This window comes from Panthera leo, chromosome D3 (genome assembly GCF_018350215.1).
Source record: "Panthera leo isolate Ple1 chromosome D3, P.leo_Ple1_pat1.1, whole genome shotgun sequence".
Taxonomy (NCBI): domain Eukaryota; kingdom Metazoa; phylum Chordata; class Mammalia; order Carnivora; family Felidae; genus Panthera; species Panthera leo.
The window spans coordinates 77,594,782-77,615,821 of record NC_056690.1 but is presented as its reverse complement, the minus strand read 5'-3'; the positions used below and the strand labels follow the sequence as shown (position 1 = coordinate 77,615,821).

The 21,040-nt window shown below is 46.5% G+C and overlaps 1 protein-coding gene across 3 annotated transcripts in view; it reads right to left on the bottom strand.

Annotated features, from left to right (window-relative positions):
• Positions 1-4,573: 4,573 nt before the first annotated feature.
• The window catches only part of SEC11C (SEC11 homolog C, signal peptidase complex subunit), a 40,327-nt gene continuing 23,860 nt past the window's right edge, over positions 4,574-21,040 (bottom strand). For 2 of the 3 annotated variants that reach the window (XM_042910641.1, XM_042910642.1), the window contains exons 3-7: positions 12,366-12,475; positions 9,267-9,416; positions 7,160-7,279; positions 5,393-5,450; positions 4,575-4,756 (exon numbers count right to left, since the gene is read on the bottom strand). In XM_042910641.1, the coding sequence (XP_042766575.1) occupies positions 4,703-4,756; positions 5,393-5,450; positions 7,160-7,279; positions 9,267-9,416; positions 12,366-12,448 (465 nt within the window). In that variant the 5' untranslated portion in view covers positions 12,449-12,475 and the 3' untranslated portion in view covers positions 4,575-4,702. Of the gene's footprint in view, positions 4,757-5,392; positions 5,451-7,159; positions 7,280-9,266; positions 9,417-12,365; positions 12,476-19,391; positions 19,588-21,040 lie in introns of those variants that run through there. The other variant, XM_042910640.1, reaches the window with a different exon arrangement.

The following is a 21,040-nucleotide window of genomic DNA, read 5'->3' as shown; positions in this document are numbered from 1 at the left end:
AGAAGGTACACACATGGGAAATAAGCAGATGAAAGGTGTTCCATGTCATATGTCATTGGGGAAATGCAAAGTAAAACAACAATGAGAATCCACTTAACGATCATCAGAATGGCCCAGCTCTGGAACACTGACAACACCGAATGGTGGCAGGGATGGGGAACAACGGGGACTTCATGTATCGCTGGTGAGAATGCAAAATTCTTCCCAAACTAAACACACTCTTAGTATAAGACCCAGCAATCACACTCCTTGGTATTTATCCAGACCTGAAAACTTATGTCCACACAAAACCTGTATATGCATGTTTACAACAACTTTGCTTATTGCCAAAACTTGGAGGCAAGCAAGACATTCTTTGGTAGGTAAATACACCATAAATCACTATATGGTGGTACATCCAAACAATGAGATATTACTCTGTGATAAAAATAAATGAGTCATCAAGACAGATAAAGATACGGAGGAAACTTAAAAGCAAATGATTAAGTGAAAGAAACCAATCTGAAAAGGCTACATGTTGTGTGATTCCAACCACATGACATTCTGGAAAAGGCAAAATCATGGAAGCAATAAAAAAGATCAGTGGGGTGGGGGGTGTGTGTGCCTGGGTGGCTCAATTTGTTAAACATCAGACTCTTGATTTGAGCTCAGGTCATGATCTCATGGTCATGGGACTGAGCTCCGAATTGGGCTCTGTGCTGGGTGTGGAGCCCGCTTAAGATTCTCTCTCTCCCTCTCCTTCTGCCCCTCCCCCACTTGTTGGCACACGCTCTCCTTCAAAAAAAAAATCAGTGGTTTCTAGGGGTTGGGGGGGGAACGATGAAGAGGCAGAGCACAGGGGATTTTTGGCAGTGAACTTAATCCGTATGGTATTATCATGACAGATGCATGTCATTATACATTTGTCCAAGCTCTTGAAACATACAACGCCGAGAGTAAACCCTGATGTAAACTATAGGCTTCGAGTGACAATGACGTGTTACTGTAGGCTCATCCATCGTTGACAAACGCTCTACTGTGCTGTAGATGTCCACGGCGGGAGGCTATGCGTTTGAGGGACAGGGACTATATGGGAACTCTGTACTTTCCACTCAAATTGCTGTAAACCTAACACTGCTCTAAAAAATGAAGTCCGTTAAAAGAAATTCCCGCTGTGTAGCGAAAGCTACACCCTGTGGGGAAAGCACGAAACCTGCCAAGAGGCTGCCGGTAGATGGCCTTGGGTGAGGACTGAGGGAAGCCTAGAGGAGACCCAACAGAGGCTGTGCCACAGAGGGCACGCGGAGGAGGCGTTCACGCCCACACTGTGTGGAACTGGCACAGAACGGGCACGGGGGTGAGATCAAAGGGGTTTCTGCTCTCCTCTTCTTCTGCTGCAAGTTCCCATGGCTAAAGCTGATGCTCCGAGGGAAAATATCCCTGCCGTGGGGTCCATTTGCAACAACATAGGGACGCAAATGAAAAATTCAGAGAAACTGTAGCGAGAGTTCATGGCCAAAGATGATAGGAAAGAATGTTCCAGAAGGATTGGGAGGCAATCGATCAATTCTCAGTATTCAAACTCCAGCGATCTTGGAAAAGAGGGTAAAGTTCTATTGGACTAAGACGAGCGTCTAATAAGTGCATGCCCTGCCTTGACAGTCATTCTCAAGAGGAGGAAATGGAGTCTGGGTTCGTTACAGACTACATATCTAGAAAGTGGAGGCAGGGCTTAACCCTCCATGTGATTGCAAATCCCTCCTCTCACCACACCCCGCCTCACCCCACACCAAGCCTCTTACTGGAAAGCCAGGGAACCTGCTGAATCCAGGATGCAGTGGCTGGATCGCTGCCCTGAATTTCTGGGTGACATCTGTCCGTAGCCCCGGGGCCGGGAGGCTGCTTCGTAAGAAGAGGTGCCTGAGCAGAAACCCAGAAACTGATGACCATTGCCGGCGGCGTTAGCATCAGACTGGGAAAGGGGGGCCGGAGGGTGGCCCATCCGTACGCTGCGTTTCTGGATTTTTCCATCATGCTATCTGAAAATGACTCCACGAAGGAAGACACGAACGATCACGCATCGTCATCACATTGCCTCCCAACCGATTTGTACCGATGCTTCTTCCCAGCGGTTCTCCACCCCGGCCGCATACACATCACCTGGGGAGTTTTTTAAAGCGGAGACATCCAGGATCACTTCCCCTAACTTGAAGGTTCTCATACCCCGCTCCCTTAAAACGGTCAGACTTCCTCCACCTCAGTGCGAGGCTTTGTTTGCTCAGCCTTGCTGGGGACGGTGGCAGGCCCCGAATTTTTATAGAGCGGTTTAAAGCCCCCAGTCTGGTTGCTGTGTGTGCGTGCGTGGCATCTGGGTAAGACTGGCGCATTCATCGTCAAAGGAGAAAGAGCTGGGCTGAGGCCCACGGGCTGGGAAACCAGAGGCTCTCCCGCTAACTTTTTAAAAAACCCGAAGCCTGCTCCCATAGCGGAAACTTCCCAGTTTTTGATGGAAACATCGAGTGCTTTACACACAGTAGAGCAAACACCATTTAACTTCGGAAGTCCTCTCGGAGCTGAGACCCGCGGCTCAAGGAACTTCAGTCCAACACGAACCCACATCACTTGTGCTTTGTAAAGGCACCAACGGCATCGAAGGGGCCCCAAGGGCTGGTGCCTGCTAATGAACCACAACTGAATGGCACCGGTTGAGCCACGGTAGGGTTCTCGGCTGTCTTTGTAAAGTTTACTTCAGGATCAGGTACGTGCAAAGAATTAGCGATAGGCTTAGCCATGTCAAGACTTTTTTCAAGCTTATACGAACCAGCAACAGAACCCCGGGAAGATGATAAAATAATAAAGCTTTGACCCAACATTTTTATATTTGATTCTTAGTTAAGGGAACAAAAATCTTTTCCTTGAGAAAAGAATTTATTAATGGGCACAAGAGAATAATGGTTTCAGAAAGTATCCTGTAAACGTTTTTTCTTTCACTTTGTTGATTTCGACAGGACGAGAGGGCCATTGTGGCCACAGCCTATTTCCGCAGAGATAAAGGATTCCAGGGCGAGCTGCTCCCCCGGGGATCACTCCTGCTGGTCTTTCCCAGATCAGGACCTCACTCAGAGAAGAGCAGGTGTGTGACGAGGCCCAGGTTGACGCTGAAAAGGACTTACGTAACAACGGGTACCGTTTACTGAGCGCGCACTATGCACATGTCGAGCACCCGTGCCGAGCATCCGGTGAGTTATGGGCACCTGTTCCTGGGGATGGCGGGGGGGGGGGGGAGGGGGTGGGGGGGCGGGGGGGTGGGGGGGGTGGGGGGTAAGTGCAGCAGCTGCTGTCCTCCATCTGATGCTGCGCGAACTGAGCCTGCTCAAGGCCTATAGGTGGTTAAGTGGCTTTTAGGGATGCTCAACGTTTACCCCAGGTTTGGGCCGACCTCAAAGAAGGAGGCAGACTTGTAAGTTCTCACTGAAAGGATGTCACCATCGCATTGTCCAGTGAAAAGGGGACATTTGTGTCAAAGTGAAGAGTGTACTTGAAAATGCCACTGGCCTCCTTTCTACTCCTCTAACACTGCTACGCGGGCCGTGGTCCGGGCACCAGCAGCTTCGCCAGCCCTGCGGAGTGGGAGCGAGTTAGGAATGCAGAGTCTCAGGCCCCGGCCCTCCCGGGTCAGAATCTGCATGTAACAACAGCCAGGTGCTCTGAGTGCTCGCGAAAGCTTGAGAACATCCTACCCCTCTCCGGGGCCCCACGCTGGGCGGGAATGCTTTTCCCCAGGATTCCCCTGCCTTGTTTCTTAACTCTGCTCCGGGCCCTCTCCCCAGAGGCCTTCCCCGACCTCTACATGGAAAGCCAGAATTCTCTCTCGCTATCAGCTTACCTTGTTTAATCTTCCCCAGGGCAACTGTCACTCCTGAAATCACTGTCAGTTTCTTATCTGTTCCTTCCCCACGCGGCAAACGCCATCCAGGCTAGGACTTCATGTCCCCGGCACCTAAGGCGGTGGCTGGGATAGAAGTGGCTGATAAATGTTTTAGCGAAGGGGCCACCTTATATGCCGGACTCTATGGGGCGCACATGTCACTCAAACAGCGGAGACCCCCCGAGAGGTCGCAGAAAGGGATGAGCTCCTTTTACACGTCTGTACCTTTTGTAAGTTTTCAAAGGAGTCCGCACTGTTTTCATAATTTACGAAAAGCACCGTTCCAATAATTTATCCAACCATCTCAAGATAGATCGCACCACAAAACAAAGCAGGTCACCTCTTTCCTCTTAAAAAGGTTTTAGACTTTATTCCCTGATCGGAATATACTTTAGTAAACGAGAAATCACTTGCTTTTGAGGGCCTGTGTGTTTCCCTCAGAAATGTCACGTGATGTGAAGAATTTTACTTCCGAAACCCAGACATTACAACTACACCATGTGGCTTGTGCGCTGTCGCCACCAGCAGGTCCAGCAATGGCCCGCCTGACTCCTGAAGTGGCACAGACCCCCGTGCTTGGTTTAGAGTGACTACGACGAGGGCCACAGAGACTGGGCAGATTCAGACCAGAGCCCACAAAAGAAAACAGTCTTTCCTGATGAATCATTTATTTGGACAAGACAAAAATGTCTCCACATTGTTTCCTTTTATACAGAAAGTGGAACATTTCAAATATATTAGTTTTTCTCTTTTGCGACAGAATTCATTTCAGTCTGGTGCCAGGAACTTCTCATCTTAGGATTCGCGTTTTAGTAACACGTATGCACCCATTACAGCCAAGAGAGCGTACTGGAAAGAAAACACAGTGGAAAATTACTGGGAGGTCTACAAGTAAGTTTGCTCTATAACTGTATTCAGCTGAAGTCTGCTCAATACTAGGCTGGGGACGGAATCAAAAGGTGACCTCTTCTCTCATGCCTGCCCTGCTATGGTTTAAAAAGCCCCCAGTATATTGATGGACCAAGGATCAAGCACCCAACAAACACAGCTAATCCACTGCTCACTCTTGTGTCCATGTCCTATTGTTCTTCGAGTGGTTGTTAAAAAAAAAACGTCAACACCATTTTTATTGAAGTAGGGAGATCAGCGTTACTGAGTCTATTGTATCGCTTTTTTTTTTTTTGGTATGTTTAAAGGTTTTCATGATGAAAAGCAATGAATATATAGGTGCCATTTTAGAATACACCACGAACATAAAAGATGAAAGTAATTATTTTAAATAACTAATTTAAATGTTGATAATTTAAATGGTTATGTCAATTTGTAGTTCAATACAAATACTCTGCAAAACAGAATAACAAGGAAAACATTTTAAACAGACTGCATCTTTACAACTGCACGTGTAAAAGCGCCTATATACGTATATGTATATATATGTGTATATATATATATATATTTAATTCAGACATACACACAAATTCCTACCTTGAATTTTGGATAGTCATTCATTATTATGGTGACCATACCAACGTACGGTAAAAACCTAAATTGTGGGATGAAAAGCCAGAAATATAAAAACTGCTTGCAATACGATGACAGCAACATTTAAAAATACTCTAAATCAGCCTTAGGAAACAAATCTTCCTTGGGAATAGCACTGATTGAGGCTGTAAGATTAATAGTCACTCCTGCCTCAAAAGGCTTTATTAATCAAAAGCAACACAACTAACAGCCAGGACCATTTTTTAAGCAGGCACATGATTTCAACTAGAGATGCCACTTGCCTGTGCTTGCTGCATTCACCGTAACAGAATTAAAATAATTAGTTAAGCTGCTTGTACAAATGGAACTGACAACTTTCATCAAGCTGGTTCTTAATTTTTTCAGGGGAGAAGTAACATTCAGATAGCCTATATAAAGACCGCTGTTAGAGAAAGCTTTCAAAGTACACGGAGAATCAGTCTGCAACGGAAAGAACATCATCATTTTCACTTCACAGGGCTTTTCAGATATAACAAACACGTTCGCTGGGCAGTGAACACAGATGTGAATCCCATAATTGATACCCACATGTGACTATGCTCCCAGACACCGAAGGTCCGGGGCATAAGCCAGCCAATGACTCTGCTGACAAAATTAATGTCAATATGTAATCAGTGTGACCCAAGTCTCCCCTCAGTCACGGGAAACGCGGTTAACACATGGGTACCCTCCAATCTTATGTAAGTTAGCAGCTCCAACCTCCCCTTTATACACAACCTGTCCCCAGGACAGGACAAGTCGAGGACTGACCAGCTGGAAGTCACTCCCATCTCCCCACAGATACTCAAGGTGCAACGCAGCGGTGTAAGATAGTTAAAAGGTGAGCGGAGGGAGAAAAGGAGCAGAAAGAGACCTCAAATCACAATCTGATTAGTAGAGCTGAATCTTAGAAAAGGGGAACCAGTGTTCTCCAGCCTCCGACAGCTCATGGGATTTAGAGAAGATTAACAACAACAACAACAACAAAAAAGACACTTCTAACAAGGGTTAAACATAGAAAAGGGTCACCAAGAGAGGGGAAAAATTGCCTTTTTTGTTTCTTTAGTAAGAGGATACACGCTCTGCTGTGTCAGAAGCAGAACTCACTGCTGGCGCAATTATGCAAGGATGAATATTACAAGATTTATCACCTAACTGTTTTGGGCAGTGAAAAACAGGAAATAACCTAAATGTGTCGCCCCAGGAAAGGACTGGGTATGTAAGCTGTGATTTTGTGATTCTCAGGGGAACAACGGTACGTAGCCATTTAAAACTACCTGGATGTAGATTTGACACAGCAACCAATTTCTAACTTCATGTTGGGTAAAGAAACAAAATAAAATCCTCCTATGTAAAGTCACGTATTATATATGCACACGCATCTGTACGAGGTGCAGGGAACAGTGTTCCACAGTGGTTATCTCTGGGAGGGTCTCTTGCAGTTGCTATTTAAAACCACAAACACCTAACCTCTACGGGGCGATTGCTTTCAAAAACAGGATTAAACCGATGATGCAGCCAATATACTTGAACTCAGTTTTAGATTTTCGGTCCTTAGTTCTGAGCTGTATTTACACCGTGGACCCCATACACGGAGCACAACTCAGACTACTCGCAACTCTCCCGACATAGACTGTTTGTAACGAGTGATTCTCTTTAGCCCGTACATTTAGTTTGTTTCTATTTTTCTGGTTCCCGAAGCCTTTATGTAACTTAAAGGTTAATGCTCACCCTCTGGCTCTTCCCACCACATCCTTCTTTTCGAGCCAGTTTTGGCCCTCTTTGTACAGGCCTCTGTCGTCAACTTCGTTATTATCTCCTTTAGTCAAAAATTTGATGTCTCCGTTATCTCTAGAAAGCAAAATAATGACTTTTCAAAAACGATTTTCAGCACGGCATCGTTAGAAAGCACTTAGTTTACCCTGCACTTGACGGTCTGCTGCGGGCAATCGGACGAGCATTCCGCGAGAACTTGATCTCTCTTGGTCTGAGGGGATGGCTTACAGAGAACCATCCGACTACAACCATCCGACTAAAGCACGAATCTACTGGCGTTTCTGCAGCCTCAAGTTCTAAAACGCCCAAGCTTTCCTGCCAACCAAAAAGCATGGCAAAGCGCAAGGGTCCCGGCAGGGCAACGATGAGCTTCCAGCAACTGCTTTCACTTTCTTAGTCCGCAAAGACCAGCGTGTCACCGCGGATTATATTCCGCTTCACTCTGGACACGAACTTGGTCCCGGATCACAGAGATTTGAGCGCAAGGTAATTCAAACCCCAGTGTGCCCTTACCCCTCCTCAAACTTACTTTTCCTCGCCAAATGTAGAATGTTAATGCATTATCTCCTTCACCACTGAGCAAAGTGGTATAAAATCTGGTTTGCAGAGAAACAGGAATCACAAATGGCATAAAACCAGCGTGTTAAAGAGACATGTGGGAATCATTTTAAACACTCCAAACCGATGCTTACACGGCCCTCTCACTAGAAACACAACATTATAGCATTACAGAGCTCTAAAGAGGGTCTTCTTCCAATAAAACAAATGAAAAAAATGCCCCATTATAATTAGATAAAATACTGAAAGCCCACAAAGATTTGAAGCCATGCCAAAGGCAGCAAGCTGATTTGCAGCTGTGGTGATAAAGGAAATCAAGAGGATAAAAATCCACGCGGCCTCTCTCACAACTCATGCAAATTCTAGAAAATCATCATTATTTCCTCCACTTTGAATAAGTTCTCTTTCAACTTCTTTATCAAGGTCTTCGGGGAACGCCTGGAAGCAGGGAGTGGCATGGGAACCTAATACCGAAAGCGTTCGGATAGTTGCACTAGCCGTGTGCACGTCCCCCCACGTCCACGCGCGACGAGAAGATGAGAAAGGCTCTGTTCTTTTAAAACCACAAGCACACACATCTAAGTGCAATTCCATAACTCAGGCAGGTGGAAATGCTACACTAAGCTGTGTAAAGGTAAATGAGTAGCCGAGTATATAAAATGTAACGTTTCCACTAATACTCTCTATTCCCCTGATACTGTACTCTCCCGTGAGAACTTAGTACATTTGAGATAGAAGCTTCTAGTTTCCCAAGCATGTCTTCAGAGGCCACCGCTGGCATGTCAAGGAAAGGAAGCGCATCCGTCGGGGGAGAACCGGCACAGGACACGCGCTGCCCGCGCCACGGGATGAGCCGGAAAAGGCGTCTGCGTCCGTCCAGGGCTAGGGTGACCGCTGAGAGCGTGCCACTCAGTCCAAAGTGGCACAGGGAAACAGGCGGCTCTCTGCGTGTCAGAAGACAGTCCTGTCAAGATCATCCTCGGCTGCGGTGGGATTGGAGTCTCTCTGAGCCTCCTTCAAATAAGTGTTAGGCTACAGTAGGTTCACCTTACGTCACAGCAGTTTAAGTTTCCGAGGCCTCAGGAGACACCTGTTCGTCTGGTTCTCATAATCGTCCCGTGAGTCACGGTGGGAAATGGTAATGTTATCAGCCCCATCCTACAGGCTGGGCGAGGTAGCAGGTCCAAAGTCACCCAATTAGTGAACGGCGGGTCTAGGAACATAATCCAGAGTTTCTGCCACTTCTAATCAGCCATTAAACCGGCTGCCAAAACTGAATTACTAAATTCTACACCTGAAACTAATATTACACTGTACGTTAACTAACAGGAATTTAAATAAAGACCTGGGGGGGGGGGGGAACAAATGAAAAAACAAATAAATAAAAGTTTGATAACAATCAGTGCTAATGAAAAAATAAATAAAGATATATAAAAAAGAAAACAAATAAAACCGGCTACCAAAATTCACCAAACAACAGCAAAAAGAAGGAAAGCCTCCTTACTTTTCATGAACTTTGATTACTCTGTGAACTATTGGAATGTCTCGTCCTTCGACTTTAAAGACCACGATTTCACCAGCTCTAATAGGGTCTTCTCGGAAGTTTGTCAGGAATAGAAGGTCGCCCCTGTGAAAGGCCGGCTCCATGCTGCCACTGGGAAGAGACACAAAATCACGTCCAAATTAGCCTGGGCTCCCAAGGGAAACGTTTCAATTCACGAAGAATACAATAATAAACATATCGGTGACAGTCTCAACTTCCGTCGTCACGTATCTAGGACCTGTGAAACAAGTCACTGTGGTTTCCTTCTGACTGCTCGCAGTGACGACACGGAGTGAGAAAGGAAAGGATTTCTTCTTAGATTCAAGTATGAAAAGGATAGTAGCAGGCCCCTCTGTACTTTGTATTAGGTAGAGAAAAGAACCAAGTGTAACGTGAACTCTTTGAAGTAAAAGCTGCCAAGTTTTAGCCTTAAAAAACAGTCCTACATCCACAAAGACATTACTATTTTCATTCGGAACTGCAGACCCTGAAAGCTCATTGATACTCTAGGGCGATTCTTGCATTTTGTGGTTCATCCGCAGCACCTAGGACATGGCATTGCCATTCAAGGAAGAGAAACCAACAAACGAATGTCTTAGGAGGGCGATCTATCCGAAAACCAAGCTGAGGGTTGGACAGAATTCGAACCCAAGTCTTTGGGCTCCTGCAGGATCATCGTTTAGACCATACTCTATAGGGAGCCCAATTCTAACAAATGTTGACTGTTTCTGATGTGGAGGTCAATAAATAATCCCACATGGTACCGGTTTAAACCCATGCCAAAAATCGTCGATGGAGTCAAAGTAAATTGTAATCTAGCAGAAGCTGAAATCATCAAAACACAATTCATTTTACATATGCTCATGCTTTGTCTTCACGCATGAGAAAATAAATAAGACCTAAAAACATAGCAACATAGGGGCCATACAATCAAAAACCAGCGAGTCTGCTGAGGGCAGGATGGGACAGGAAGAGCCAGACTGGTGAAGAAATGGGGTGCTTTAAAGGAAAACGTGGGTTCATAACAGGTGCAGCTCAAGAAGTTGACCCTCCTGTCCCTCCCTGCACTGGAACACCTTAAGCTTGTCAATGAATGCAGATCAGCAAGGAGAGATGCAGCAGGGACCGGCCTGTCACTAAGTACCTGCTGATGTATTTATTTTTAAGTTAAACCAATGACAGCTGAGTATGGAACAGATCTAACAGGAAATGAATAAAAAAACAGAGAGAGTGCTAGAAATATAAATGACTGAGAGGGAGAGAAAGAGAAAACAATTAAGAACTACAGCTAGAAAAACCTTCCGGACGAGTCTCAGAGGCAGCAAGAGTACCATTTGCCACCAAAAGCCGTTATCACGGCCCATGAGGAAAGCACTTCTTTGAAATGTTTCACTATTATCAACTACACTTGCTTTCCTCATGGGCCAGGGATTCGCCAAAGGTCAATGTTCCCCAAGGTCACACATTTCTCATGATGTCAATAGTTTATGCTGACAAACCAGAGTGCTTTAGTACTATAAAGGAGGCTTTAAAAAGAAAAAAAAGTCCCCAGATACTGCAATGTTACACCAATTTCTTTGTACGACTGTGTCTGTGTGATTTAAGGAAAACCAGAACACCTGGGATCTAATTTTGGCTCTGCCAAGAGCAACTGTAAGACACAAGTGGCCTGGCCTCTGGTGGGCCTCAGGCTCTTTATCTGTTAAGTGAGAAGGCCCATCTAAATTTGAGGTTTTTTCATTTCTATTTAGGAAAAAAAAAAAAAAAGCCTTAAAACCCTTCCCTCAAACGAAATCTTACGAGGAAGCATCACCACCTACAATACATAAAAATGGAGCTGTCATGACTAAAGCAAGGCTGAGGTGTCTAGAATCCACACACTTGATCCCATTCTCCCTCCTAACCTATCCACTGGCCCCCCGGGCCAGTCCTAGAGCGCAGTGTGAAAACCAGTGAATTGGGATCCCGTTTGCTATCCGAAGGCTCCTACATTTATGGAAGCAGTGTACCTCTAGAAGTAGGCCCCTTGGCCGGCCACACAGGGGCAGCCTGCTGAAGCCAGGGCCATGGCCGAAGCCCCACGATGTGGTAGCAGGTAGCGGGGGAGGGAAAGGGCGCTGGTCTGGAAGCCAAGAACCCTGTGTGCTGACCTTGGCTCTTGCACTGGCCGGTGGTGACCCCACTCATAAAACAAACGGGCTCCAGGGGCGCCTGGGTGGCTCAGTCGGTTAAGCGTCCGACTTCGGCTCAGGTCACGATCTCACGGTTCACGAGTCTGGGCCCCGTGTCAGGCTCTGTGATGACAGCTCAGAGCTTGGAGCCTGCCTTGGATTCTATGTCTCCCTCTCTCACTCGAGCTCTCTCTCTCAAACATAAATAAAACATTTAAAAAAATTTTTTAAAAAATAACAGCCTCCATTTCCACCCACAGTAAGGCTCAATGGTCTAAGACACAGGGACAGAGAGCATCTTGAGGTACCTAAGGACTCCCAAATATGGTTATTTAATTTCAAACTGATTAAATTTTCCCCCTTGCCTGACTTTACGGCTATACGAAGTGAATTAAAGTATTAACTTTTCTAAATTTAACCTCCTGGGCTTTATAAGAGTAATAGTCTCAAGAGAGTAGGCACCTACACCAGTATTGCAGAAGAGGCTTGAGAAAATACAGCACGCTCCGCTAGGCACCGGGGATATACACTTCCCTGTCTGCTTGGTACAAAGAAAACCAAGTAACGGCTTTAAATTACTTATGTCTCAAAATCAATTAATGCATTAATAACATACGATTGTTATTTTAGGCAGATTAAAGCATTAAAATACAAAAGCAAATATATTGCACTGGAGCATTAGCATCAACACGATAAAAGCTCTAAAATGTCTGTTGAGAAAGACAAGATTTGTCACCAAAAGTGAGAAACAATGAAAAGAGGTATCAGCGGAAAATTCTAACACTTTATCCAACCAAAACCCCCAGTCTTGGTTGCCTTGCAGGCTTTCACTCAAGGCGACGCTGCTCCTCTGTGACAAGGCGGCAGCGTGACAGCCTGCAGAACCTACCTCAGCACCACCACGATCGGGCTCTCGCTGCCGGTGAGGACGATCAAGCCTTTCCAGATCATAAGCGCAGAAGACACGATCATGGCGAAGTTTAATACCTGGTAATAGAGCTGGAACGAAAAAGGCCAAACCCCAAGTGAAAACCAATGGAATTATATTCACTAGCCCTAAGCTGGGGATGAGCTGGTTTTTAAACAAACAAACAAACGAAGCTGTGTTTATTTTAGGACATTAAACTAAGTCACGCAAACTACAAACTTAGGTAGCATTTCAACTTTTGTCCGTGGAATTAGCCTTCCATTTATTGTTTCTCTTTCAATGAGAGAAAAGAGAGAAAACAACAGCAACAACAAACCAGAACAATCCACGGGACCCACTTTATTAAAGCCTCGGTAAGACTCAACTTACCTCTCTGGGATTTCCCAGAACCCTCAACCTTGAAGAGTCCCTTGCTCAAATTCGCAACTACTTGGATGGAACTGGAGGGTATTATGCTAAGCGAAATTAAAGAAGGACAAATATCATATGACTTCACTCATAGGAGGACTTTAAGATACAAAACAGATGAACACAAGGGAAGGGAAGCAAAAATAATATAAAAACAGGGAGCGGAACAAAAACATAAGAGACTCTTAAATACGGAGAACAAACAGAGGGTTACTGGAGGGGTTGTGGGTGGGGGGATGGGCTAAATGAGTGAGGGGCACTAAGGAATCTACTCCTGAAATCACTGATGCACTATATGCTACCTAACTTGGATGCAAATTAAAAAAAAAAGAGTCTGTTACTCAAGTTCTACCCCGAGGGCCTACCGCTCTGGCAGAGAGAGGGCACGTCTGATGTGAGAGCCTGGCACAGAGCCTAGAACCACCCCTTGGCGCCCTGGCCAAGGAGGCCCCACGTGAGGCTTCAGAGTCCTCTAGCACTTAGCAATGAGGCTGTTCTGCATCTGAAATTACATTTCAAAGTGAACAAAAACTTTAAACACCTGGAAGTTTACATTTTCCATAAACGTTTTAAAAAGTAAATGATATCTGGTTAAGAACACAGGCAGAAAGCCACTCAAGACAATATCGAGTTGGAAGCTGGCCTCGTCCCACCTTAGACCACTGAGTTAATATCCGCCCGGCTTGTCCTGCTGAAGCTCAAGGCTCTTCCTTGCTGACAGCCGCCTGCCACACCCACCAGCCCCTGGCGACGACAGGGGAAAAGCAACACCTGCCCACATCCCAACACCCTTCCGGCCGTAGCTGAATTGTTGGGCCAGACGTCTCCGGTCTTCCAAGAGGCTTTAAGGACAGAAGTCACTGTGCCTACTACTACTCGAAATGTAAGTCCTTCAGGGCATTTCCCTTCGGGGCCTCCAGGCTGGCTCCTTACTCCAGTACCTGCCTCTATCTTCCTCCTCACGACCCCTGTCTTGGGTGACCCGACGAGCCACGTGGACGGCCTACCCAATACTCTAGGGTCTCAGTCCCTAGACATCCTCATTTCTAAAGACCTCCTTCCCCCACCTGAACCAACCACTTTTGGCAACACACGTGGAACTGAAACTGCTCAATCCCCACGTCTCTGATTCAATGACCCCCCTCTACCTGCCCGCATACACCTGTGGAGTCACCTACGTGGCAGGACTCTTGTTCTTTCAGGGGCCACCCCCCACCGACCCACCCGTTCGCTCTACACATTCTACTTTCTAAATACTTCTGGACCCTGTTCCAATCTCTCGATTCCCACTGGCTGCGCTCTCATCCAAGTCACCAACGTCGCCCCCTGGGCAACTGCAAGAGCCTGCTGACCAGCCTCCCGACATCCACGCACACCTCTTCCGGTGCCTTCTCCCTGTTACGGCCCGTACTCATTTTCAGAGGCGCCTCTGGCCATCTGGTCATCTCTATGCCCTGCTCCGACCGCATCCCTTGAACTGTGTGCCACTGCTCTGAGGATAAATACGGTCTCTTACGCCCTGTCTGGTACATCCCCGAATCCCTAGCTTCGGCTGGTGAAGCTCACTGCACTGCGGGTGCTCTAGTGGCACCTGTCCGCGCTTCGGAGAGCACACGCTCCTATCCACTCCAGGACCTCACCTGGCTACTTCCTCTGGCCAGAGGCTCTCTCCCCAGACTCCTCAGCACACCTAATGCCTGCTCATCTTAAATCCTGCTTTCGACATCGGCTCCCCAGGGAAGCCTTTCCTGACCCACTAGGCTAGGAGTCGGCAAACTTTTTCTGCAAGTGGCCAGATAATAAGTGTTTCAGGTTTACAAGCCATAGGGTCTCTGTTGAAGTCACTCAGCTCTGCCACTGTAGTGAGAAAGAAACTAAAGACGATATGGAAAAGAATGAATATGGCCGCGTTCTAATAAAACTTTTACACAGTCTCACTGCATCCTGTACTTCTTTATGCCATCCATCACTATTGTAATTATACACATCATTTTTTTTTTTTTTAGAAAGAGAGAGGGCACAAGTGAGGAGCAGAGAGAGAGAGAGAGAGAGAGAGAAAGAGAGAGAAGTGGGGTTCACCCGGGGCTTGTGTTTTTACCTGAAGCGGGCTTGTGTTCACCCAAAGTGGGGCTCAAGCTCACCCAGTGTGGGACTTAAACTCGTGAACTGTGAGATCATGACCTGAGCGGAAGTCAGATGTTTAACGACTGACCCACCCAGGCGCCCGATATACATATCATTTCTGATGTGTCTTTCACGTTAGACTGTAAGTTCCACAAACGCAAGGGTCATTTTGGACTTCTTCACAGCTGTATCTTGTTCAATACAGGTCTGGCAAAGAGTAAGTACTCAATGTGTTGAATAAAAAGTGAGAAAATAAATATCTTTAATACACAGTGGGTACAAACAAACTAGTAGTAAGAAAAACACTAAAATCCCAACAACAACAAAAAGAGGTAAAAGCTTAAGACCATTAATTTTCCAAAGAAGAAATACAGCAGTGAATAAACACTTGAAGTGTTCAAACCAAATGCTGCTTCCCCCCTCCCCTTTTTTTATGCCTAGAAAATTTCAAGTTTGGGTGGGGTTTTTTTTTGTTTTTTTGTTTTTAAATTTTTTTAATGTTTATTATTTTGAGGCGGGGGGGGGGGAGAGAGAGAGAGAGAGAGAGAGAGAGAACAAATGGATGAGGGGCAGAGAGTGAGGGAGACACAGACTCCGAAGCAGCTTCCAGGCTCTGAGCTGTCAGCACAGAGCCCCATGTGGGGCTCGAACTCACGAACCGTGAGATCATGACCTGAGCCAAAGTCGGACACTTAACCGACTGAGCCACCCAGGGCACCCTGGTTTTTTTTTTGTTCTTAATGCTAATACTCAGTGCTTGCCCAGGGTACACTGTGGCGCGATATGGACATGTGTGATGTGCCATGTGGATACGATCATGGTGACAGCAATCTGGCATCAGTATCACAAGGTTACTTTCAGCCCAATAATCCTCCTTCTAGGAACTCAGTGTACAATAAAGGCAGACAGATATGCGTCACGGTCCCAGTTCTAGTAACAGAGAGAAGGAAATAGAGGAGCAACAGCAGAGAAACGATGGCGTAAATAAAGGCAAGCTACTGCACTATTTAAAACCAAAGTGTACGTGGGCTGCAGGAGAATCTCCACAAACTACAACAGTTTGTCAGACAAACACAAGAAGACGCCCTCAAGTGCTGGCAGAGGCCATCTTAGCATGGTGGAATTCATGGCTGAATTTTCTTCTCTTAAACTCTTCTCTATGCTTTAAAATAGTGATGGGCCTGGAAGAATTCCCAAGTCTGGGGAAAATAAATGTTTCAAGGGATTTGACAGAATATTATATGGCCACTAAAATAATTACTTTGAAGAGCGTGACAAAACAGGAAAACCCAATCTCACATGGCAGTGGGTGGGAAAAGCCGAGTTCCTATTGTTATGAGTATATGTCTGTGAAGTTATGTCATTGCAGGTGGTTATGAAGGAAACAACTGAGAGTGGAAACGTAAAAATGGATGAAAATGACCATGAAGACGTTTTGATGTAACAGTCGAAAAGAAGGTAAATCGAATTCAAAATTAAAGTTACACACCATATTTAAAAAAAAAAAAAAAAAAAAACTCTTTGGCAGAGCACCTGGGTGGCTCAGTCGGTTAAGTGTCTGACTCTTGGTTTCCGCTCAGGTCATGATCTCATGGTTCATGGTTTTGAACCCTGCATCAGGCACTGCACTCTGAGCGCAGAGCCTGCTTGGGAATTCTCTCTCTCTCTCTCTCTCTCTCTCTCTCTCCCCCTCCCTCTCAAAATAAGTAAATAAAAACTTTATATATATTTTAAAAAATCCTCTTTGTCTACTATGTCAATAGTAAATTATGAAACTCTCAGTAAATTCCCAGAAGTGCAAATAAGGAGACTGGACTGCCAAGCAGATATGGTTAAGGTGTCGGGCTGTAATACATTAAATTGTTGCTTCCAAAGTAAAATCGGCCTTGCAGGGCACCTTGGTCTCAAGCAGAAGTGGTTCACTGTAGCTCACATTCAGAAACTTCTCCACCCACTCTGCCTTGAAGGATTTGATAAGTAAATGTTGTTTCGTTATGAATTGCAGGTCTGCCCGGGAAAGCCACAAGCCTTAAATTTTTAAATTTTTAAACAGAAATTGTCATTTGTAGACCAGTTTTCAAACCATCAGTCTCCACCCTGATAAAAGCAAAGTGTAAATCCTCGCCACTTATGTTATAAAGACCCGGTACTAAGAATATCTTTTCCAGTATGATTTTCTGTGCTTGCAAAATTCATCATGGGGAAGTAAAATCAAATCCCCCCCCCCAAAAAAAAACTTCCTTTGAGCAAGACATCGATTTGCTAAAGAAACGACCGATTATACAAAAACCTAATAATCAAGCTGGTTGCAAAACCACAGATCATACTTCAACACCCTACTTTTAAGAGACTAGCTAATCCAAGTCTAGGATTGAAATCCTAGAATCTAGAGACACAGTTTGGATTGAACTGCTGACAAACTGGGATCTAACAGAATCTGCCACCAAGTTTCACTGGTGCCTATTAATTCGTCTTCGCCTACCAATTTTATACGCTTGGCAATTCACAACCCCAGCAAAGTTTAGAAGCAAGCCCACACTCAGTCTTTGTCAACCAAAAATGAAATAGCTAATGTCTGAGAGTTTTAAACAAACATTCCGGACCAGAGATTCTGGCCCACAAGGCAGCAGAAATGCCAGCCGCTGTATTTCTTCCTTCCTCTGTTCCTCACTGCAGAAACAAAGAATCCTTGTTTTTGCATGTGGCTCTTGCCTTACTTTAGAGCAAGCTGGGGCAGCAGAGAAAGGGGGTCCCACTTCCAAGACTGCTGGAGCATGCATGCCTGACAAGGTGTCAGAGAATGCCATTTTGGAGGGGAAAAGAAAAAGAAACAAAAGGACAAAGCTTAAAAGGAGAGGGGGGAAAAAAAGTACCACGAGGCAGCAGATTTGAGCCTCTGAATTTTAATGAGAAAACTAGCAAAACATAGACAATGCAAGCGCCAACAGGCCTAATCACTGAGAGAGGGAATATACAGATTTTTCAAAAAGCAAACTAGTTTAGGAATTGATACATTCGTCAGAAGGCCTTCTCTGATCGTCTGCGATTATAGCCACCCGCAATCAGTACCAGTTTTAGAGACATTTAAAAACGCTAGCCAATTAAGTCTAGATTTTTAAATAAAGCTCCCTTTTCTGGAGGTTCTTGGGAACAGCATCGGTGCTCAGGGAATTAGCTGTTGGTTTTTCAAGCTGTTGACAATCACTGCCACAACTTCTCTTAATCACAGAAACTCCCAAGGGCTCATCAGCTAGGCACACCTAGAAACAACCAGGTTCTAGACACAGTTCATGAAGTTCAAGTCACCAAACTCTCCCGCCACCGCAGTAGTATGTAATTCTATTTGGGAAAAAACATAACAAACCATATGTCCACAGGAATACGTTGTGCCATGCCACAGGCATCGCCCGACTCCTCAATATAGTGGCAAAAATGACAGGATGTCTCAAAATCATGAGAATTTATACCATTTTCAAAGACAATCAAAATTACCAATAGGATGGTTCCATTTTTCTTAGCATAGTTTATTGTTAGTATCAATAGAAGAATTAGGATCCATTAGGCTCTAACGTGCCCTACAGGTCCCCTAAATTCTCTCTCTAGAAGCTTAGGCTGTGGCGTTTTTCCTGGCTGAGAGGGCCTCCTTTCCAGTCCCTCACTCTCGCCTTATATTGAAGACTCAAAGGCAGCGATGCTGGCCAAGGAGCTGACTAAGGAGAGAGCAAGAAGTTAGTTTTCCTCCGAGGTCACAGAAGAGCGAAAAGTCAACCCCAGCTGCCCAGGGGCCCCACGCTAACTGCCTCCTATATTCAAGGTGCAGCCAGATGACAGAGTCGGAGATTAGCAAAGAGTTCTGGAACACTGCATCAGTCTAAAATGATTGAGCACCACCAGTGAGATCGCCAGGCACAAGGAGCTTTGTTTAGTCCCGACGCACGGTGGGCAAAACACTTCCCAGAGTGCGAAGCAATTACTTCGGGAGGTAGCACTGGACAGTTCCCACTGCCAGAAAGTTCTTTCCTTTCGCCTGCCTTTCCGCCCCTTCTCCCCTCGGGCAGCCTTCTTCTGGATGTCAGGCCTCGAGAGCCTCACAGAGAAGTCTACTCCCTCCTCCAGGGGGTGGCCCTTCAAACAACGTGCAGACAGCTGTCACTCACGGCCGAGTCATCTCTCGCTTTCTCCACCACATTTGACATCCACGGGACTAGATTTCTATCCTCTTCCCCTTCCTGGCCACACTCCCCTCACTGCGCTCGGGTCAGCGCAGGAAAGCGTACACCCGTGCCCACACGTAGGTTTGCGCGGACTTGAACCCAGGGCCTCTGAGAGCCGGGTGGGGGAGCCTGGGGGCGCGGGGCGCTGTCCTTGCCCGAGCCCTACCCAGGGAGCCCCGACTTCCCGCAGTCGCAGCCTTTTCTTGCTCCCGGGCGCGCCCCCAGCGCGGGTCTCCCTTACCTGGCGCTTGTTCATCTTCCTCAGGTCCCCGAAGATGTCCAAGCCGGAGGCCGGGAGATGCGTGCCCACGGCGCCCGCGCGCACCATGGCGGGCTCTCCAGGGGCCGACACGGCCCGCCAGCTCCGGGTGCCACAGACAGCTGCGGAGCACCGGCCCGGCCCCCGCCCACCAGCCCCTCGGCCTTGCGGGCCACGTGACTGGCGACTCGCTCGGGCGTCTGGGGGTGGTAGTCCCGCGCGTCTTAGCCAGCGGGCCGCCGGGAAGGAACTGGGAAGAAGAAAACTACCACTCCCAGAATGCCGCGGGGCGAGAGGCTCGTCCAGTGAAGGCCCAGAGCTCCTGGGGAGGGCAGCGATGGGACTCAGGAGCCTTGTCCGACCCTTCGGAGCGAACTTGGAAAAGAGAGTGATCCTGCATATCGCAGAGACAACTCGGGGAAGTGACTATTCAAGAGGAACTGAATTCCCCAAGACTCTGGTCAGGCGCCAAAAGGACACCTAAAGCTCCCTGGCACTCACCTAACCGTGTACCTTAGCCATTGGATGACTGCGCCGGGCGGAGGCGGGGCCTCTGCACTGGCGGCGGGCAGTGCTGAATCGGGGAGGAGCCTAAAGAAAGGCCAGGCGAGTGGGCGGGGCTTGGAAGAGGCGGGATTTTTAAAACCTTGGAGTTCTGTGCTCTGTAAGAAGTGGTAGGATTCTGAATGCAAGGAAGCATCTTTGTATCCTTTTGACCGTAGTTGTGTTGAGCTAAATGTTACTTGAATGAGTAAATAACCACCTAATTTTGTACACGAGGAAACAGAGGCCCAGAAAGTCTATATGATAATGGGTCAGAGTCTGGATTAGAACTCAAATTTTACAATTTCCAAATCCTGGATTACTGCTGTCCCGATCCTAGATTAGCTAGATCATTCATTGACTCAATTATGCAGTATTTATTTCATTCGTTTATTCACAAATCTTTTTGAAGCATCAACTATGCACCTGGCCCTGTGCTAGGCACTTGAGAAACATCAGTGAACAAAACAAGCAAAGATCCCTGCCCTTATGAAGCTTACATTCTAGCAGAAGTCGATATAATAAATAAGTGAATTATATAGTATCTATGAATTGCTGTTGGTTTAGTCTTGTTTCTTTGCATTCCAATCTCCCCTCCACCATACTTCATGTTGGAAGGACAGGAGCATTTTGAGGATCCAGCTAAGGAGAAGTTGAGCTGGAAATATATTTAGTTGGGGTTTAGCAGATACATTTGTGTGGTTCACGGTCATTCCCTGCCACCTTGCTGTAGGAATGGCCTTAACACTAGGCTCTCAAAAACAGGGAAAGAGGCCCTTTGAAGAAGGAGATAAAGCAGAGGCTGTGACACCTGACCGGACATCCTGCCCAAGGGCAGGGTCCACGCTCAGCATCCACGCTCAGCATTCCCTCCGTGTGATATGGTTGTGACAAGTGTGATCTTGGAGATCCCTCGGGAATCAACTCCTGATGCTACTGGGCCCTCGGTTTTGTCTGTTTGTCTTGTTCTTACAAAGGAAGTCATTAAAGTAAGTGAGGTCTCGAAGTACCACTAAGCCGCCCCGAAGTCTCCAACCCCACCCCCTGACTGGGGCTTTTGTCACTTTGTCTCTGTTCTCAGCTCTTCA